The sequence below is a fragment of the Lynx rufus genome, unplaced genomic scaffold (genome assembly GCF_022079265.1).
Source record: "Lynx rufus isolate CCGP_SWC_20201006 ecotype Redwood Valley unplaced genomic scaffold, mLynRuf1.p SCAF_8, whole genome shotgun sequence".
NCBI classification, from domain to species: domain Eukaryota; kingdom Metazoa; phylum Chordata; class Mammalia; order Carnivora; family Felidae; genus Lynx; species Lynx rufus.
In genome coordinates this window covers 26,130,354-26,149,006 of record NW_025814896.1, presented here as the reverse complement: position 1 = coordinate 26,149,006, position 18,653 = coordinate 26,130,354, and the positions used below count along the sequence as shown (strand labels likewise).

The 18,653-nt window shown below is 49.6% G+C and overlaps 2 protein-coding genes across 2 annotated transcripts in view; both read left to right on the top strand.

The window, feature by feature from the left end:
• The window catches only part of DNMT3B (DNA methyltransferase 3 beta), a 42,217-nt gene extending 29,689 nt beyond the window's left edge, over nucleotides 1-12,528 (top strand). The window contains exons 13-22 of the mRNA XM_047069332.1: nucleotides 252-364; nucleotides 985-1,168; nucleotides 1,733-1,817; nucleotides 2,812-2,957; nucleotides 3,868-3,958; nucleotides 4,273-4,421; nucleotides 5,496-5,581; nucleotides 8,399-8,468; nucleotides 9,228-9,346; nucleotides 10,934-12,528. Of these exons, the coding sequence (XP_046925288.1) occupies nucleotides 252-364; nucleotides 985-1,168; nucleotides 1,733-1,817; nucleotides 2,812-2,957; nucleotides 3,868-3,958; nucleotides 4,273-4,421; nucleotides 5,496-5,581; nucleotides 8,399-8,468; nucleotides 9,228-9,346; nucleotides 10,934-11,075 (1,185 nt within the window). The 3' untranslated portion in view covers nucleotides 11,076-12,528. The remainder of the gene's footprint in view (nucleotides 1-251; nucleotides 365-984; nucleotides 1,169-1,732; nucleotides 1,818-2,811; nucleotides 2,958-3,867; nucleotides 3,959-4,272; nucleotides 4,422-5,495; nucleotides 5,582-8,398; nucleotides 8,469-9,227; nucleotides 9,347-10,933) is intronic.
• A 3,841-nt stretch (nucleotides 12,529-16,369) lies between these two features.
• The window catches only part of MAPRE1 (microtubule associated protein RP/EB family member 1), a 30,390-nt gene continuing 28,106 nt past the window's right edge, over nucleotides 16,370-18,653 (top strand). Inside the window, exon 1 of the mRNA XM_047068358.1 lies at nucleotides 16,370-16,446. The gene's annotated coding sequence lies outside the window, so the exon portion shown is untranslated. The remainder of the gene's footprint in view (nucleotides 16,447-18,653) is intronic.

Here is an 18,653-nt window from a genome sequence, read left to right as displayed (position 1 = left end):
CTGGCCCAGAGGAAAGCACCCACGTGTTGGCAATAGAGAAGCCTCTGTTGCAACCCCTGCTCTGAGCGTTAGGTGCTGCAGAGGGAGGCCATCCTGCAGCGGCACGCAGACCCCTGCTGGGGTCCCTGGACAGGACACCAAGCCACCCGTCATCTGTTCTGTGGCTGCGTCCTAGGGCCTCAGCCAGTGAGCCAGCGGGACCTGGTGGTCCCTGATCTCTGAATTAATGGACGTTTCTCTCTGGCCGCCAGGACCGGTTCCTCGAGCTGTTCTACATGTACGACGATGATGGCTATCAGTCCTACTGCACTGTGTGCTGTGAGGGCCGTGAGCTGCTTCTGTGCAGCAACACGAGCTGCTGCCGGTGAGCATGGGCCATGGGCTGCGGGCCTGGTCTGTGGCCCTGAGGGATCCGAGGCCATGGTGCTGAGCCCAAGCCAGTATCCCACAGGGGCATGGTCATCGTGTCCTAAAGTAGAACTGGGGTGTAGGGATGGGCTTTAGAAACATAGATCTGTGAGGGGGTGCCTGGGTGGCTCAGTCAGTTGAGCATCTATCTTTGGCTCAGGTCATGATCCCACAGCTTGTGAGTTCAAGCCCCGTGTAGTCAGCCTGCTTCGGATTCTGGGTCTCCCTCTCTCTGCCCCTCCCCCACCCCCACTCATGTGCTGTCTCTTCCTCAAATATAAACCTTAAAAAGAAAAGAAACATAGGTCTGTGAGGGTGGGCGTGGCCCCCTGGAGATGGGCCATTTCTGGTGGGGAGCTTTTCTGTGCAAAGAACCTGTGGGCTGAGGTTGCATGGGCATCCAAGGAAGAGGTTAGCGCAGCCCAGATCATGACCCCGTGCCTTCTAACCCACAGGGAGGCACAACTGGGGCCCCAGGAAGGTTTCAGGCAATCCGTTGCTCTCTCTAGGGAAGGTGGGGTATGTAGGAGGGCTGCCCGGTGGCTAAGGCGGCCCCCCCTTGGCTACCTGGCACAGGTGCTTCTGTGTGGAGTGCCTGGAGGTGCTGGTGGGCACAGGCACGGCAGCAGATGCGAAGCTGCAGGAGCCCTGGAGCTGCTACATGTGCCTCCCACAGCGCTGTCACGGCGTCCTGCGGCGCCGGAAGGACTGGAACATGCGCCTGCAGGCCTTCTTCACCAGCGACACGGGGCTCGAATACGTAAGCCACAGGCTTCTTCCCCCAGCACCAACCCACCCCAAGCGCGCTTTGGAAGTCTGTCAGCAAGAGTTAATGGAAAAGATGCGTTGTCCGGACGAGCGTTTGAGAGCCTCAGACCACATCCTCTGCACAGTTCTCGAGCTTCTCTAGGGCTCTCTCTCCCCTCCTCTGTGGCCTCTCATTGATTGAAGGAATGGTTATAGAACTAACCAAGCCTTAGCCTTAGTGGAACTGAAGAGGGAAGGGAAGCCTGTGACTTAACTCTTAAGTCTTAGTGGAACTGGGCTCCTTTCTGCAGTCCATGGAGGGAGGCTCCAGGTCATTCCTGGACAGGGTAACGTGTTTCTGTGTGTGTGTGTATCTGTACCAAAGTCGCATCTGTGTTCATGTCTAAGGGTAGAGTGGCCATTCTGTGCCAGAGCTCCCGAGGGGATCCCAGCTAAGAAGCTGCAGACAGAGCACAGGGCTTGTGACTCTCAGAGGAAGGTCAGCCCTCCCCTCCACCAGAGGTTGAGTCTTCCCCCTGCACCTTGACCTCCATGACCTCCTTCTTTAACCTGGCAGGAAGCCCCCAAGTTATACCCTGCGATTCCCGCAGCCCGAAGGCGGCCCATTCGAGTCTTATCCCTGTTTGATGGAATTGCAACAGGTGAGTTTGGAGTTCACCTAGGGATGCTCACCTGCTCCAGGTGTCCCGTCATCAATGCTAAGAAAACCCCCTGGGATGACCTGTTGGTCACTTGTCCTCAGAAAGCCACTGACTCTTTGTTTCTCTCCTCAAACCTCTCCCACCATTTCACCTATCTGGCCCTCCTTTGGGCCTTTCGAAGACAAGTATATCTTAGCTGTGTTGTATTTTGTATTATGCACAAGTATCTTGGACAGTGATTTTCCATTCCATAAGCATAGATCTGTTGGAGGTGAATTAGGCAGTTCTGAGTATCTGTAGTCTTGGTTCCCTTCCACATCCCCAGGTTGCCCAAGTATAGAATGAGCACAAGCCAACGTGCGTGTTGGTCCTGGAAAGTTGGCCCAATTTAACTCATTTAATCCTCAAAGCCACCCTGTGATGCATTGTTAGGAACATCTCCATATTACCAGAGCAGGAAGAAGTAGAAATGAGCTGCTGTGCAGTTCGCATCATTTGTACTTCATGTGTGTACTTTGGTGTCCAGATTCCCAACTCAGTGACAGCTTTTAATGACTGGGTCCGGTCATTACTGGTAGCTTTTCTCCACTCTGTTGGGCCTTATAAAGACTTGTTTGTGTCGGCACAGATAACCCATAGTAGGACTGAGCCTTGGCCATGCCACCAGACCTTAAGAGTTTTCTGAACATGGTTTTGGTGAGGATTCCTGTCCGTGTGTCTGTGTTTGACTGTGCTGGGTGGTAGGTGCTGGAGTCTTGGCTAGATCCTGCCGGTGGGTTATGCCAGTTATCCATACATTTTCTTCATGAAACTCCACAAACCAGGGAGCCTGGTGTGGCCAGTGTGTGCTTTCTGTGCCATCCGCCCGAGTTCTCGAGGACAGCCATGTCCTTGCCGGGTCTGGTCTGAGCTCTAGAGATGGCTTAGAATCAACTGCAGGGAGGGCCCCTTGGAGGACAACCCTAACGTGGTTTCTGTCCCTGACGCCCTGTAGGGTACTTGGTCCTGAAAGAATTGGGCATCAAAGTGGAGAAGTACGTCGCCTCCGAAGTGTGTGAAGAATCCATTGCTGTTGGAACTGTCAAGCATGAGGGCAACATCAAATATGTGAATGACGTCAGGAACATCACAAAGAGAAATGTGAGGGCTGCCTGCACCCCTGCTGGGCTCTGCCCCACCCCCTCTTCCTCCTTCAGCACTGAGCCCCACAAGTCCTTATGGCTATGTGGTCCCCTTCTCCATGCCCAGGGCTATGGTAGAAGAGAGAACCTGGGCTTACGTCAAGCTCTAGTACCAAGATCCACAAGTTGGAAATTATTCATAAAGATTTAGATCTTAGCGTGTCTGCAGCATTAGGTCTTCCTGGGTCATTAATGGAGTTGGGGGACATAAATGACCAAACAAGATTCTAGTAGTGGGTTCTTTCTTTCTTTCTTTCCTTTCTTTTTTCTTTCTTTCTTTCTTTCTTTCTTTCTTTCTTTCTTTCTTTCTTTCTTTCTTCTTTCTTTCTTTCTTTCTTTCTTTCTCTTTCTCTTTCTTCCTTCCCTCCCTCCCTCCTTTCTTTCTTTCTTTCTTTCTTTCTTTCTTTCTTTCTTTCTTTCTTTCCTTTCTTTCTTTCCTTTCTCTTTCTTTCTTTCTTTCTTTCTTTCTTTCTTTCTTTCTTTCTTTCTTTCTTGTAGGCTCCACACCCTTTGTGGGGCTTGAACCCACAGGCCTGAGAGCAAGAATCTCATATTCCACTGACTGAGCCAGCCTGGTGCCCCTAGAAGTGGGTTTTCTCAGGGCACCTGGGTGATGCTGTCAGTTAAGCATCTGATGGCTCACATCATGATCTCATGGTTTATGAGTTTGAGTCCCAAATCAGGTCTGTGCTGACAGCAGGGAGTCTGCTTAGAATCCTGTCTCTACTTATTTCTCTCTGCCCTTTTCTGTCTTTCTCAAAATAAATAAACTTAAAAAAAATGGGTTTTCTTGATAGTTGCTTGGAACCTAGTCTGCATCCTTCCATCGTCACCTCCATCCCTCCCCTAAGAGTGTTTTTCTTTCACAGATTGAAGAATGGGGCCCCTTTGACTTGGTGATTGGTGGAAGCCCATGCAATGATCTCTCAAATGTGAACCCAGCCAGGAAAGGCCTGTACGGTGAGTATCCCAGCTGACCCTATGTCACCTGAGTGCTGGTTCAGGAGGAGTGGTCTAAGAAAGAACTATTTGTTTCTGGCCAACCTTACCTCTTGGCTCTTTCCTTGTCCATAGTAAATCCTGTCCCCCAGAGATACCAGTAAATACTGCACTGCTGATGCCCATGTCCTTAGTCATTCCAAAAGACTGCAGGTAGGAAGACTGTAGGGTATCAGCTGTAGTCAGGTGATCCCTGGGGAACCCACTGGTCTCACTATGGAGGGGTGGGCTGAAGGATTTGAACCTGGCTCTGCCATCTTGTTTTGTGGGCTCAGAGGGCACCGGCCGGCTCTTCTTTGAGTTCTACCACCTGCTGAATTACACACGCCCCAAAGAGGGTGACGACCGGCCCTTCTTCTGGATGTTTGAGAATGTGGTAGCCATGAAGGTCGGTGACAAGAGGGACATCTCTCGTTTCCTAGAGGTAAGGGACCTGGGGTCCTGAGTATCCAGAGTGCATGGGTGGGTGAGTCCTGCTGGCATTGGGTTGGGTTGGGTGTTTCCACTTTGGGGAATGACTTTGGGTTCTAGATGGAGGACATGGCTAAATCCAAAAATCTAAAACTAACGGAGTCAGGTGGGTTGATTCTTTTTAGTACATGGAAGACAATTTGATCTCGACCTCACCCTGAATCCCCCTGAAGTCTGATGATGAAATCCTCATCTCCCTACTTTTAGAAGCCTCAGGGGATTTGACTAAACTTTTTCACTCTGGGGTCATTTTTCTCCTCCCCGTTCTGAGAACTGCTGTTTTAAGGGGCTGCCAGCAGTTCGTTGACACAATATCATCAAGCATTATAGTAAATGCTTTTTATGCATTTAATTCCTTTTCTCCCAACTTTATAGCTTGTGGTCAGCTAGAGAGGTTATAGAACTGGCTCCTTAGTTCCCTCATGGTGTGTGAACCTGGCAGAGGGCTGACGGAAGCCATATTTTGCCAAAACTGTATTCCTGCACCCACCTTCCAACTTGACAGATTTCAGTTTTGAGCTACTTTTACTCCCTGTACATATAGCACATTCTGTAATTATCTGGCTTGTCCGAGGGTATATCCTCTCTTCGAACCTGCAGGTCCGGTCGGGTGTCTCTTGCCACCATTAATATCTGGGCACTTCTGTCTTCCAGCCAGATTCTTACCATTTTTTTAAAGTTTATTTATCTTGAGAGAGAGAGAGCGCGAGCAGGGGAGGGACGGAGAGGGGGAGAGAAGGAATCCCAAGCAGACTCCATGCTATCAGCATGGAGCCTGATGCGGGGCTCGATCCCACAACTGTGAGATCAAGACCTGAGCTGAAATCAAGAGTCAGACTTTTAATAGACTGAACCACCCAGGCGCACCCAGCTGGATTCTTGATGGGAATTGGTCTTTCCTCTTGCTGAGGGGAACCATGCCTCTTCTGTAGCAGAGGCTGCCCTGTCACCTGCCCCGGTCAAGCCCCACCCTGGCTTACACCTGAATACTGACATGAGCTCCCAGCTACTGCCCTTCTCTCTGCAGTGTAACCCAGTGATGATCGATGCCATCAAAGTGTCTGCTGCTCACAGGGCCCGCTACTTCTGGGGCAACCTGCCTGGAATGAACAGGTAACAAGGGGCTCAAGCTGGGTCAGGTAACGGCCGAGTTAAATGTAACTAATGGTGTGAGCCCTAACTGTGAAGTCTTGTGACCCAGAGAATCATTCAAACCTTCTAGAAAGCACCGAATCTGCTGAGAAATGGCCCCAGCTGGGATTCAGACTGGTGTCGTGGTTGATGCCTGTTGGGAAGTACAGCAACTACATGGAAATCGGAGGCCAGGATTCCTTAGTCTTCTCTGACTTGTTCCCACTCTGCCCATGGGGCAGGTTCTTAAAAGTGCCTGGAGCTGGGATAGAGCAGACTGCTAATGCCCCACCTGTTCTCCCAGTTGGTATCCAATTGGGAAATAAAAGTAAATTGTTAGATGAAGTGATCCCTGGATGAGGCCTGTGGTGACCAGCCAGGTGGCAGAACTGTGCTAACCTGTCTCCTTTGGATTTTCTTAATCAAGAGTTTTCACAACTTTTTATCAGTCTTTTCATGTTCAAAGCCACAAAGTAAACGGCATTGCTGAGGATTCGTTATCTCCTATATGTGGTTTCCAGGAGAACAACCTGCTGATTAAGATACACAATGTGATGGTTAATGTGACATCCCAGACTTGCAAATGAGTTGAGCTTAAAGAAATTTCTCCTTTAGAAAGAAGGACTGAAAGCATAATAACTTTCAGGCATTTAGCAAAGTGTGAACAGAGGGGAGAAGGGCTGGAATAGCTTGTAGGATTTCTGTTGGGTAGGCTGTGTTTTTATTTGGCTGATCAGCCAGTGAAATGGAAAATGTCCATGTCTGGATGAAGTGGGCTTTTTCTTTCTTTTTTTTTTTTTTAACGTTTGTTTATTTTTGAGACAGAGACAGACAGAGCATGAACGGGGGAGGGTCAGAGAGAGAGAGGGAGACACAGAATCTGAAACAGGCTCCAGGCTCCGAGCTGTCAGCACACAGCCTGACGCGGGGCTTGAACTCATGAACCGCGAGATCATGACCTGAGCCGAAGTCAGACACTTAACCGACTGAGCCACCCAGGAGCCCCTGAAGTGGGCTCTTTCACTCAACACTTGAGCCCTCTGTGCCAGCCACTGCTGTGTGTGCTGCCAGCTTAGTGGTATGCACATTAGATGTCAGTCGCAGCTCTTATGGAGTTGACATGCTCATGGCAGATGGGTAGAGAAGACAGTAAATAATTTTGCAGTCATGGCTGGAGGTGGGGGCATCGTAGGAACCAGTGGGGATGCTTCTCCTTCTGGCAGGGCGTTAAATGAAAGAATAGAGCCACGTGGCTATTAGAGGGAAAGACAAACATTCCGGGAAGAAGGAATAGGGGAAGGGGCGATGTTGAAGAATGCATTGGAAGACCGGCTCAAGAACTGTTCCAGGGGCCAGAGTGGCTGGGGCTGTAAGGCAAAGGACTCAGAAGTATGGGCCAAGTTATGTGGCCCTTCTGGGTCATCGCATAGGAATTCGTGAACCGTTTTAAGCAGGTGAGAGTTGGATCTCATGTTCATGGTACTTGCTCATAGAAGGATAGACAATAGCAGGATGAGGGCAGCAATGGGGAGACCAGTGAGGGTGGGTGTTCAGAGGAGGGCCCCAGGAGGCACCACCCATACATGCTCAACACAATGTGAGTATGGCTCTGGGTGGGGGGTGGTGGTGGAGTCCTGTGGAATTCGGCAGGACGGATGGATCAGATTGTGGGTAACGTGAGGGTAGGACTAACAGAATTTGCCGACCCATTGGGTGTAGGGTATCAGATGAAAGGAGTCTGCAGTCTCCACAGCTTTCTGCCCAATTGTGAGAACTGAATGGCTACAGCTGTGCTGTGCAGGGCTGTAGGAGGGGTGACCCAGCCATCACCTGGTGATCACAGACCCAAATCCAGCCATTAGTCTACACACCTTGGTTGTGTAGAGTCCAAGCTGCCTTCACTCCCTTGGGTTCATGGAAGACTCAAGATTCGGGTAGGCAGGCATTTTGAAGCTTGGAAGGTGAGGTCAAGGGAATCTCTGACAGAATCTAGGGGAATGTTTTGTGTGATTCAGAGGCCCCTCCTATGGGCACCATATTCATTCTTACATCTGATTGCCTTTTGGCCTTGAAGTTCCTAACACAGGGGTTGCTGTGGTGTTCGTGAACTCTGTGCATTCAGACCTTCTGCTGGTTTTCTGCTCTGGAACTGCTTAACCCCTTGGTTCCTCAATTTCTAGCCCTTCCCCTTCTCAGGCATCTGTCTGCCTTTCTCCATTTGCAGGTTTCAATGGTAAAAGTTAAAAGAGTGATTGGTAGTATTGTGAACCCACCTCCTGTCTCTCTTACTTGTACTTCCTTTTAGCCATGAAAGCTTCTGGAGGTCCCATCCACCCCCCAGTGTAAGCCACCAAATCATGGGTTTGATGTGCTAGTTGTAACGAGTAGACCCACAAAGACCTAACCCAAGTTCCTGATGAAGCCCAGAGAGGGGGCCTAACTTGCTCAAGGTCACTCAGCCAGTGAACAGTTGGGGCTGGACTGGAAGGGTTTCCTGACCTTTTCCAGTGTGCTTTCCCTCATCCTGCTCTCAGGGGAGAGCTCTGCCTAATATTAAAATTTGGAAACGGGGAGCATTTGCTCTGGGACATTGGGCTGCCTCTTCAAGGGGCTAGTCTGTCCATAGCTTTGTTGCAGAGTCATGTGCTCTTGCAAGGCTCATTTTTTTATCAGGAATTTGTAGCAAGTTCACTGCCAGAGCTCATTTTGCAGTCTTTGGCCCTCACTCCCACCTTGGGGAGCGCCTAGCCGAGGCCCCTTTGTAGTTGGTAGAAAGTAATGGGTTTTGGATGTTCCCAGGCCCGTGATAGCATCAAAGAATGATAAACTCGAGCTGCAGGACTGCTTGGAGTTCAATAGGACAGCAAAGGTAAGATGTTCTAACAAATGGTCTCTGGAAACACACTTGGTGACCTCCAAGCGAGGACTTGACCGTGGTGTCCAGTTTGTTCCTGCCACCCCTCCCCTCCCGCCCCCCACATGACTCCCTGGTGCTGGGCCTCTTTCACCACGTCATTGCTCTCTCCCGTCTTTAAGCACAACGGTAGGAGAGGTTCTTGATAAACAAATAATCACCATGAGAAAAGGCAACTAGACTTTCCAATTGTGAATAGAGACACAGATTATTTCAGCTCGTCCTCCTGGTAACAAACAAGTAATTCTACCTTTGCCAAAAAAAAAAAAAATGTCTGCTGTTAAGTCATAGTTAATTACAAGACCTCCATAAATGTAATGTTTATATCAAGCTAAGTTTCATTCCTTCAAAACCCAGTGGGCCATTCTCTACAATCTGGGTGGGTTTTTTTACTTTTGCTTAATCCTGCTTGGTCAATAACTCTGGTGTTTTCATGGCCCCCATGTGATCTCATTCATGGTCACTGTTTTGTTTATCTGCTGTTCTCTGTGAGGCTGGTCCTTCATGTTCATTAACTTCTTGGTGTTTGTGGGAAACACAAAATGTTCTTGCCCTTCCAGCTCTCCTTTTCTCATTCCCTCTGTGAGCCCATCCCTGCCCCCCTCTCTCCCACACCTGCCTTCCCTCCTGCATCTTCCCTAGGTGCTTTTGAGCCTTGACTTGACCCCAATCCTTCATTCTGTGCTCACTCCATGATGTCGTTTTGTTCTCCAGTTAAAGAAAGTACAGACAATAACCACCAAGTCGAACTCGATCAGACAGGGGAAAAACCAACTTTTCCCTGTTGTCATGAATGGCAAAGAAGATGTTTTGTGGTGCACTGAGCTAGAAAGGTGAGCAGGGCTGCACGTGAAGAGGGAAATCCCACAGGCAGAGAGAAAGGGGAAGAATACGTGGTTAAGGATGGCAGGACAAATGGCCAGGTGCTTGCCTTAATTCTGCACGGTCTCCCTGACCTATGTTCCTGGGGCTGGGAATAATACCTTTTCAGAGTTAGTGCTGATTTTCCTGGTAGAAATGACAGAAGGGTGGTGGTGGTGAGGAATCTGAAACATGAGGTCATTAGATGGCACCATCTCTCTGTGTTCTGGCTGTGCTGCCCTGGCATTTACCTCCCCCAACATGTTGGGGTTCCAGAATGTATGAGGAACCAGCTAAAGAAAACCCCATTGACTTGCCATTGGTCTTTCTGAGAAGATCCCTTCGGCCAAGTTGTTGGTTCTAAAGCTGATTCCTACTTAGCCACAGTCTGTCATCTTCTTCCATTTACTTGGCTAAGTTGGTAGTTAAACTATTTTGATTCAAAAAACTAGCTCTTGGGTTTCAATTCTCCTATTGTGGTTTCAATTTTTTTTTCTTTCGTTTTCCCTTATTGTTCAAAATGTAGGAAGGGCTATGAATACTCCTTTTTACATTTTTGGCTGCGTCTCAAGGATTTGATAAGAGTACTTTTATTCCAGTTAGTTCGGTCCTACAGCTGGTTTTATTTCTAATTTGATTTAACAATAGTTTTCTTAGTATTAAAGTTAAGTTCTGATTTGTAGAAAGAAACTGGTGGGTATTCTTGCCATTCATCTCGTGGGTTATTCTGTATTTTGAGACCTAACCCTAACATGCTGGGCTGGCTCTGTGATACGGGGGCTGGTGCAGATGGCTGTCGTTTATAGGCTAAACAAGACAGAAGCCTAAGGTGTTACGTCTCTGGCAGGTTTCTTCAAACCCATTCAGCCATTGGCCCATTGGTGTGCACACTAAAGGGGTTAGTTTGTAAAGCCAGGAAAGACTGAGGTCCAGTGTATCTGTAGCCTCTCACCAGGACTGGTAGAATCCCATAGAGGAAGCTCTTGGTATATTTGGTTGCCACCTGCGTTACGTCCAGCTTGGACCCTGATCTAACAACTGGCTTTGAAGAGAGAAAGAAAATGCAGGATAAGTCAATGCAGTCACGGTTAATTATTTGAGCACATGCTGATCCATTTCTGGAAGTGTCCTTATTTCTTATTAGGGAGATTGCCTAACTTTTCTCATCTTGTGGTCTGAAGGCAGATACATGTCTCTTTGCTTGCTGTCTGGCTTTCTTGGCATGCATTCACTCATCCATCCATTCATTTATTCACTCATTCTTATGGGAAAGGTCCACTGAGCACCAGCTGTGCGCCAGGAGCACAGTGCTAAGGCTTGGGTATGCACAAAACAGACATCCTCATAGAGGAACCCTGCCCTCATGTGCTGAAGAACCGGTGGGCCTGACCTCTGGGGGTCAAGAGAGGGCTCGTGTGCAGGCCTGGTTGGCCTGATGGGATAAAGGGCAGAAAGAACAGTGCCATACCGTTCACGTTTAAGATCTTCCAGAGGTGCTAAGCGTGGTGGAGGGGGGCGCTTCTGACTCCCTGTCTTTGTACTCTGGTGCCTCCCGCCAGGATCTTCGGCTTTCCTGTACACTACACGGATGTGTCCAACATGGGCCGTGGTGCCCGCCAGAAGCTGCTTGGGAGGTCCTGGAGTGTGCCTGTCATCCGACACCTCTTCGCCCCCCTGAAGGACTACTTTGCCTGTGAATAGCCCCCAGGCACCCTGAGCCCAGGAGCACTGGGGCATGTGGGGCAGAGCCAGGACCCAGGAGGTACAGCCTCAGCTCTGCCCTTCCTCTGCTCCGCGTTGTGGGGTTGCGCCACCTATCCTAGGCAGGAGCAGAGCCGTGCGACCCCCTCCTGGCAGGAAAAGCCTGAGGTGCTGCCTCCTTGTGCACAATTCAGACCTGGCTGCTAGGAGTGGCCAAACACGGTGCTCGTTTTGTCTTCTAAAATTTTTAAAACTTGAAGTAGGTAGTAAGATGGGTTGTTTTTTTTTTTTCCCCTCCCGGGTTTACCGCTCAGAGAAACAATGGCTAAGATACCAAAACCACAGTGCCAACAGCCCTCCAATACTCAGGTTAATGCTGAAAAATCACCCAAGACAGTTATCCCAAGACTATGATTTTTAAAAAACATCTGCGGCTCCTTGTTTCCCAGGACTGCAGTGGTAGACATGTAGCTAAGGGACATTTTAAGGGCCCTGGATGTTTTTCTTCCTAGGGCTAGCAGAAGAGGAGATGATGTCTATGTCGTTCTTGAATTTTCCCTAGCACATTCCCCTGGCCTCAGTATAAAGGGCTGGGACCCGCTGTCAGGGCCCGTGTAGAGTATTTTCTGTAATGATGATGATTTCAGCAGGGATGACCTCATCATCACATTCAGGGCTATTTTCCCCCCCACAGACCCACAGGGAGGACCACCCTTAGCGATATCCCTCCCAGTGACTGCAATAGAACCCTCCGGGGAGCTCAGGAAGGGGTGGGCTGGGTATAAATTGCCATATATTATGCAGACAGGTATGGCTTCTCGCTATCTCCCTCTTCCCCACTAGAAGGGAACAAAGGAGTAGGCTTAGGTAAGACATCCCTGCCCACCCCCAAAATGCACCCTTCCAGACTACTCTGCAGGCACAGGTCTCCACATTAGAAGTAGGATCCCCCGATTCCTCAGCCTTTTTCTAAACTGAGAAGCAATGACAGCCGGGGCACAAGCACATTCCCTGCACTCTCCCCTCATCTAAGAGATTGCAGGGGGAAACTGCAATAAAAGCTCGACCCTCCTTCCAGAGATTTTAAAGTCCTTTTGTATTCCATGAGAAGTTGTTTTTAGGGGGAATGGGAGGTCGGGAAAGCTGCATTTCAGAAATGCTGTCGTAATGGTTTTTAACACCTTTTACTCTTCTTACTGGTGCTATTTTGTAGAATAAGGAACAACGTTGACAGGTTTTGTGGGAATTTTTTTATACACTTTTTTTTTAAATCACAGACTTCTATTTTTATGTTTTAACATTTTCATAAAAAGTTTTTTTTTGTAACTGGAGCCACGTAACAAGTATGGGGGAAAATTGTGCCTTGTTTCAACAGTCTTGCTAATTTTTAGGCTGAAAAATGACAGATGCCTAGAGTTTACCTTATGTTGAATTAAAATCAGTATTTCTCTAACAGTCTGGTGTCCTTTCTTTTGCAGGTCAGATGGGTGGGACGTGGGAGGGCCTGATTCCAGTGGAATAGGTGGGAGTCGAAGTAGGCCCTTGGTTCACGCAGCAAGCACGGTGTAGAAGTGAGAGTGAATGCAAGCCGGGGAGAGTGGGAGAGAGAATCCTAAGCAGGCTCCACACTCAAGCCTGTTGCTGATGCCGGGCCCAGTCCCAGTACTCTGGGATCATGACCCGAGCCAAAGTCAACAGTCACACTCAATGGACTGAGCCACCCGAGCACCCCTCCAGGCTGTTTCTTATAGCTCTTGGGTAGCTGATCAAGATGATTAAGGACTCCAGAATCCCAAGGCTGCTTCTCCCAGTTCTCTACACCTTGGTTGGAATCCCTTGCACCCGGACGCACTACTCCCAAGCTGTCCTGTCCCTGTTCAGTCACAGGACTCACGGTAATGGCCCTAGGAGTCTAACCTGTGGCCGCACCTCTTTGGGTAGAGTATCCCCGTTGCTCTGCAGGACTTTCCCAGCCGGCCAGCCAGGTGTCCCAATACCCCAGCCCATCATGCCACAGTCCTATCACTAGATCTACTAGATCTAGCCTTTGGTCAGGGACTAGGAGCCAGTGAAAAATTTCAGTGCCTCTCCCGAGGTTCATCTCAGTCAGCTGATGCCTGCCGAGGGAAAAAGGTTTGTAAACGGCTGCACATGCAATGAGTCAATTGAACATCAGCTGCACGTGGCAACTATATGTCTCTTCCTGTAAAAAGTGTTCTAGTCCTGGCCACCTCCATGACTGTAGTTGTGGGCCTTATTAAGGCCACTGTTGGAATGGGGGATGAGAAACGTTTTGCAAGACACCATGGTGAGTCGGTTGGCAATTAGCAAGCGGGCTGGCACTCCTGAGGTGTCGAGGTCCCAGGGGCCTCGGCTGCCCTATTAAGCCGGGTTGGTGTGCAGTGCTGCACCGAATACCAGGGCAGAATGAAGCGAAATAAACAGCCCCGGCCTCGAATCCCCAAGAGAGGAGGTGGACTAGCCCTCCAGGTGAGGGGCTCTTGGGTGGCCTGGTCCATTTGTGGGGCAGATTGGGGGCTGGCTTTGGAGGGGCTGTCGGAGCTGTTCTTGAAGCGAGATGGGCTAGGTTGGTGTCTCCATGATCCCTGGCCCGACGGCAAGGGGGAAAATGCGACGAACATTCTGATCTGGGGGAAGGGGTTGGACCTCGTGTTACCTGTAGGCCTTTTCTGGAACAGTCTTCCAGTTGTCTGGAGCTCTATCCAGGAAGATAACATCTTTAGCAGGTAAGGAGCATAAATCCTGCCCACTTCCTAGGGCTGCTGTGAGTGTTCAAGGGCATGATCTGGGTAAAGAGCTTTGTCTGGTGCCTGGCATGTAGTAAGCCCTCATGTGTACGGGATGGCTTTGTGATAACAAGCCACTAGTCAACGCAGTGTTAATGCCTGGGTGCTGGTAGTGATGGTGACATCCGATATTTATTCATGTATTAAAGTCTTAAGGAAGAGCAGGGCAATAATCCCCCGGGTGCTGGGCTGATGATGCAACAACATCTTGTGTTCAAGTTGTGTTCATCACCACCCCCACCCCCCCCCCACCCCTCGATCATGTTAGGGTCCCCTTGCTCCTTGTTAGGGAGGATTGACGGGGGTGGCTTTGGGATCTGGCACCCCAGAGTCCCGTGGAAGGGATCTTGCAGAAATATATTTTCTGATCCAGTATCCATTCTAGAACCACGCATTGCCCTTGGTTATTTATTTTTGAAACTTGTGAAATATACAGAGCCATGCATAAATCCCAGTGTTTCAGGCCTTATAACCTAGTGTCCTCTCTGAGCCTTGGTTCATCCTGAGGTCTCAGCATCGCAGAAGGGAAACAGGTGGGCATTACTGGAGTTGGTGATATTTACTCTGAGTCTTTGCACATGCTGTCCGGAACAGCCTCCTTGCCAAACTAGTCCTCCGGTTCTTACTCTCCCAGGAAGCCTTCTTTGCCCCCATTCAAGGCAGGATTAGAAGCCCTTTCCTGATCTGAGTCCTCCTTCCCTGTGGATAGATAGGAGAATTTATCTTAGCACAAAGCACACTGTATTATAACTTAGTTTTGTAGTCTTCTCTCCCTTGAGCTTGTGAAGTGCCTAAAGCAGCCGAGACCTCCCAACACCAGTTTTTAGCTCAGTAAACTTGTCATACTTTTGGAAAGCTTAGGCCTTGAAGTCATACTTTTTGTTTTGTTTTTGGAGAGGGGACTCACATATTCTACCTGCAATAAAGAGATCACTCCCACGTTAAAATAATTGCTTAAAAACCCATGTTGAAGTCTTCAAAGCTATTTTTCCTGCTGGAGAGAAACTTTTTTTTCACTATTCTCTGCCCTTTTGCAGTCAAGGCTTAATCTGACCCAGATAATCTTGGCTAGCACCCTCCTGAGTAACATTCAGACTGGAAACTTTTAAAAGCTCAGAGGCTAGGGGCACTTGGGTGCCTCAGTCAAACATTCTACTCTTGTTTTCAGCTCATGATCTCACAGTTCGTGAGTTCGAGCCCCACATCAGGCTCTGCACTGACAGTGTAGAGCCTGCTTAGAATTTCTCTCTCTCTGCCCCTCCCTGGCTTGTTCTATCTCTCTCTCAAAATAAACATTAAAAAAAAATTAAAACAACAACAAAAAAACTCAGAGGCTAGGGGCGTCTGGCTGGCTCAGTTGGTAGAGCCTGGGACTTTTTAACTTGGGTCAAGAGTTTGAGCCCCTCTTTGGGCCTAGAGCTTACATACCCCTCTCTCTCTCTCTCTCTCTCTCTCTCTCTATATATATATATATATATATATAATTATCTTAGAGGGAGAGAGAGAAAGACAGCACAATCAGGGCGAGGGGCACAGAGAGGGGGAGACACAGAATCCCAAGCAGGCCCCACGCTCTGAACAAAGAGCGCCAGGCTGTGCTGGAACTTTACGTGAGATCACGACCTGAACCGAAGTCTGAAGCTTAACCGACTGAGCCACCCAGCCGCCCCCATAGAGCTTACTTAAAAAAAAAAAAAAAGTCACAACTAAAAGCTCAGAGGCTATGTCTGGTTTTTGCTTACTATGAAATACCTAGGGCCTGATTGATCAGAAAAAATAAATATTTGTGGGACGCATAAATAAATGATACCTAGACAAAACCCAGCTCAAAACCTGGGTCAGCTTCTGTGATGCTGGGCAAGTCAGTCTCTGAGCCTCAGCTTCCTCTTCTTTAAAGTGGGTGTAACTCATTCTTTCAGCAAAGTCAGGCAGTGGGACACAGACTGAGAAGATCCTTGCTTTTGTGGAACTTAAGGAAAGGCAGACAAAGGCATAAACGAATAAACACGAGGACTTCATAGGCACTGAGAGGAAAATAAACGGATGATGAGATCACAGGGTCATAACAGAGTGTTCACAGGATGTGTCTCTGAGGTGACTTTTAAGTCTTTCCTCAAAGCTCTTACCAAGTATCTTTATTATCCAATAGCCCATTTTTGTAGAAATTCATTGTAATACCGATTTTTTTTTTTTTTTTTTTTTTGGCTCCTGGGGTGGGGAATTTGTAACTGGATTCTTCCTACTAGGCAGGCAAACCCGGACTGGGGCGGGAACTCATTGGCTTTGGCAGACCACGTGGCTGATTGCCCTGGCAGCCGGCGTCCCGCCCCCGGGGCGCCCGAGCAGTCTATCACTGGCCGGGCCCCGCCCCTGGCGCGCGGCTCAATCCCTCTCTATAAAAGGAGCCGGCGGGGACTGACGAGCCTGTACGTCTGCGCGTAACGGGGCGGGGGGTGCGTGTGAGGTCATCGCGCGGGCGGGCGGGCGGGGTCGGGCGGTTTGAACGAGACGAAGACGGAACCGAAGCCGGGCACAGGCAGTGGACGCGGTCCCGCCGAGAGCCGGTGAGCCGGCTAGCGGGCACGGGGCGGCGGCCAGGGGGTGGCCGGGTGGGCTTCGGGCCGGGCAGGCACCGGCGGGCCTTGCGGGCAATGCCTGGGCCCCTCCTCGAGGCCGTGCAGATCGGGTCGGGTGGGGGAAGGGCGGGGCCGTGACCCGGCGCGCGCGGACTGGGCTGGGGGGCGCGCGCCGAGTTCTGCCATGGGCGGGGCCTCGGGCCGGAAGTGGGGGCTGCCCCTCGGTAGCGTGGGGGCTTCTGGGCCGCGGCCTAGGTGTGGGACCCGGACCGCGGTAGCGGGCGGTTCCGGGTTGGCCAGTCCGGGTAAGGGGGTGTGTGTGGTTGAAGTGAATCCTGCTAGGAGCTCTGGGGATCCCCACTATAGGAAGCTGTCGCCTGGTGGTCAAGCGTTCGGTTTTGAATTCAGACCTGGGTTCCATTCCTTGCGGTGCGACCTTGGGCAGGTGCTGGAACCTCACGGCCTTAGTTTCCTCATCTGTAAAACGGGGACAATGATAAGACTACAGAAAGCTTTTATCACATTATGGGGCAAGAAGTAGGCCAGCTCAATGGACTCCTTCCTTTCGTCATGCGGTATTTGTTGAGCGCCTGCTAAGTACTAGGTGTTGTGCTGAGCGTTGGCTATAACCCGGGAGCAGGAGGCAAAGGCGTCTGCCTTGTGGTGGGGAGACAGATAGGAAATAAGAAAATGAATATATGGACAAGATAATTTCGGGATAATTTCATATAATTACTATGAAGACAGTATAACAGAGTGATAGGAACAGTGCTTTTCCAGTCCCTGCTTCACAGCTGCCCTGAGGTGCTTCAGGTCAGAGTTCACCCTCTGCCCCATTTTGAAGATGAAGATCCTGAGGCCCATTGAAGGGAAGGTACACTAAACCTGGCATTCACTTCCTGTTGGGGTGCTGTAAGAATTGTGATAATAATACACTTGATCTTAGCCAAAAGGCCAAGAAGCGATAGAATTTGATAATAATAGCTATTTGCTAGTTGGGCATATGCTATGTGCCAGGTATTGTGTTAAGTGCTTGCTGTGGCATTGTATCATTTAATATCACACTATCTCTAAGAGATCCTATGTTCATTTTTTAAAATCTTTTAATGTTTATTTTTGAGAGAGAGCGAGAGAGACAGTTTGAGTGGGAGGGAGACAGAGAGAGGCAGAGAGAGAGGGAGACAAAGAATCCCAAGCAGGCACCAGGCTCTGAGCTGTCAGCAGAGCCCGATGTGGGGCTCAGACTCACAAACTGTGAGATCATCACCTGAGCCGAAGTCAGAGCTTAACCAACTGAACTACCCAGGCCCCCCTGTTCATTTTTTTTTTCTTTAAGTTTATTTATTTTGAGAGAGAGAGAGCACGAGCACATGTGCGCACGGGGAAGGGGCAGAGAGAGGGGGAGAGAGCATCCTGAGCAGGTTCTTCACTGTCAGCACGGAGCCCTGACCCGGGGCTGGAACTCATGAACCGTGAGATCATGACCTGAGCTGAAACCACGAGTTGGGTGCTGAACCGACTGAGCCACCCAGGCTCCCCAATCCCGTGTTCCTTTCTACAAATAAGGGACTGAGACTCTGAGAGGTCAAGTGATTTGCTTTATACTGTCCAGCAATTGACTGAAGCCACATCTGTGATGCAAGAGTCAAGGCTCTCAACACCTGTATTATGCTACCTCCCTGAGAGCTAGTGTGTTTCATAGCAATGTGTCCCTTGTGGTGGTGTGTCAAAGTGCCTGGCACAGTTTCTGGCACACAGAGAAGCTCAAGACATGATGTGCTTTTCACTGAAGTGTTTTCACTTAGATCTCATGTAATCCTCACCACCACCTTGTGCAGAATGTATTCTTCACTGTTCACAGGTGAGCCATTTGTGATCCAGAAAGGGTCACATGGCTTTTGTCTGGTGGCACCTTCCCTCCCCCTTTCCATAGGGCTCACTATGGTGCCTTGGAAGTAATAGGGTGCTCCTCAGCCAGCATCCAATCAGAATGGGTTTCAGAACCTGCAAGGAGAACTGTGAAGGAGGACAGATACCTGGGGAGGTTAAAGAGCTTTTTCAAGGCAGTTGAAACCTGGATCATGGAGCCTTCTAAAGGTGAGGCTTGCATGATGGTCATGGGGTGTGCCATTGAAGCCAAGCAATGGAATTCTTACGGGGGAAGCTGTAGGTAGCTGTAGCTCTGAGAACTAGGC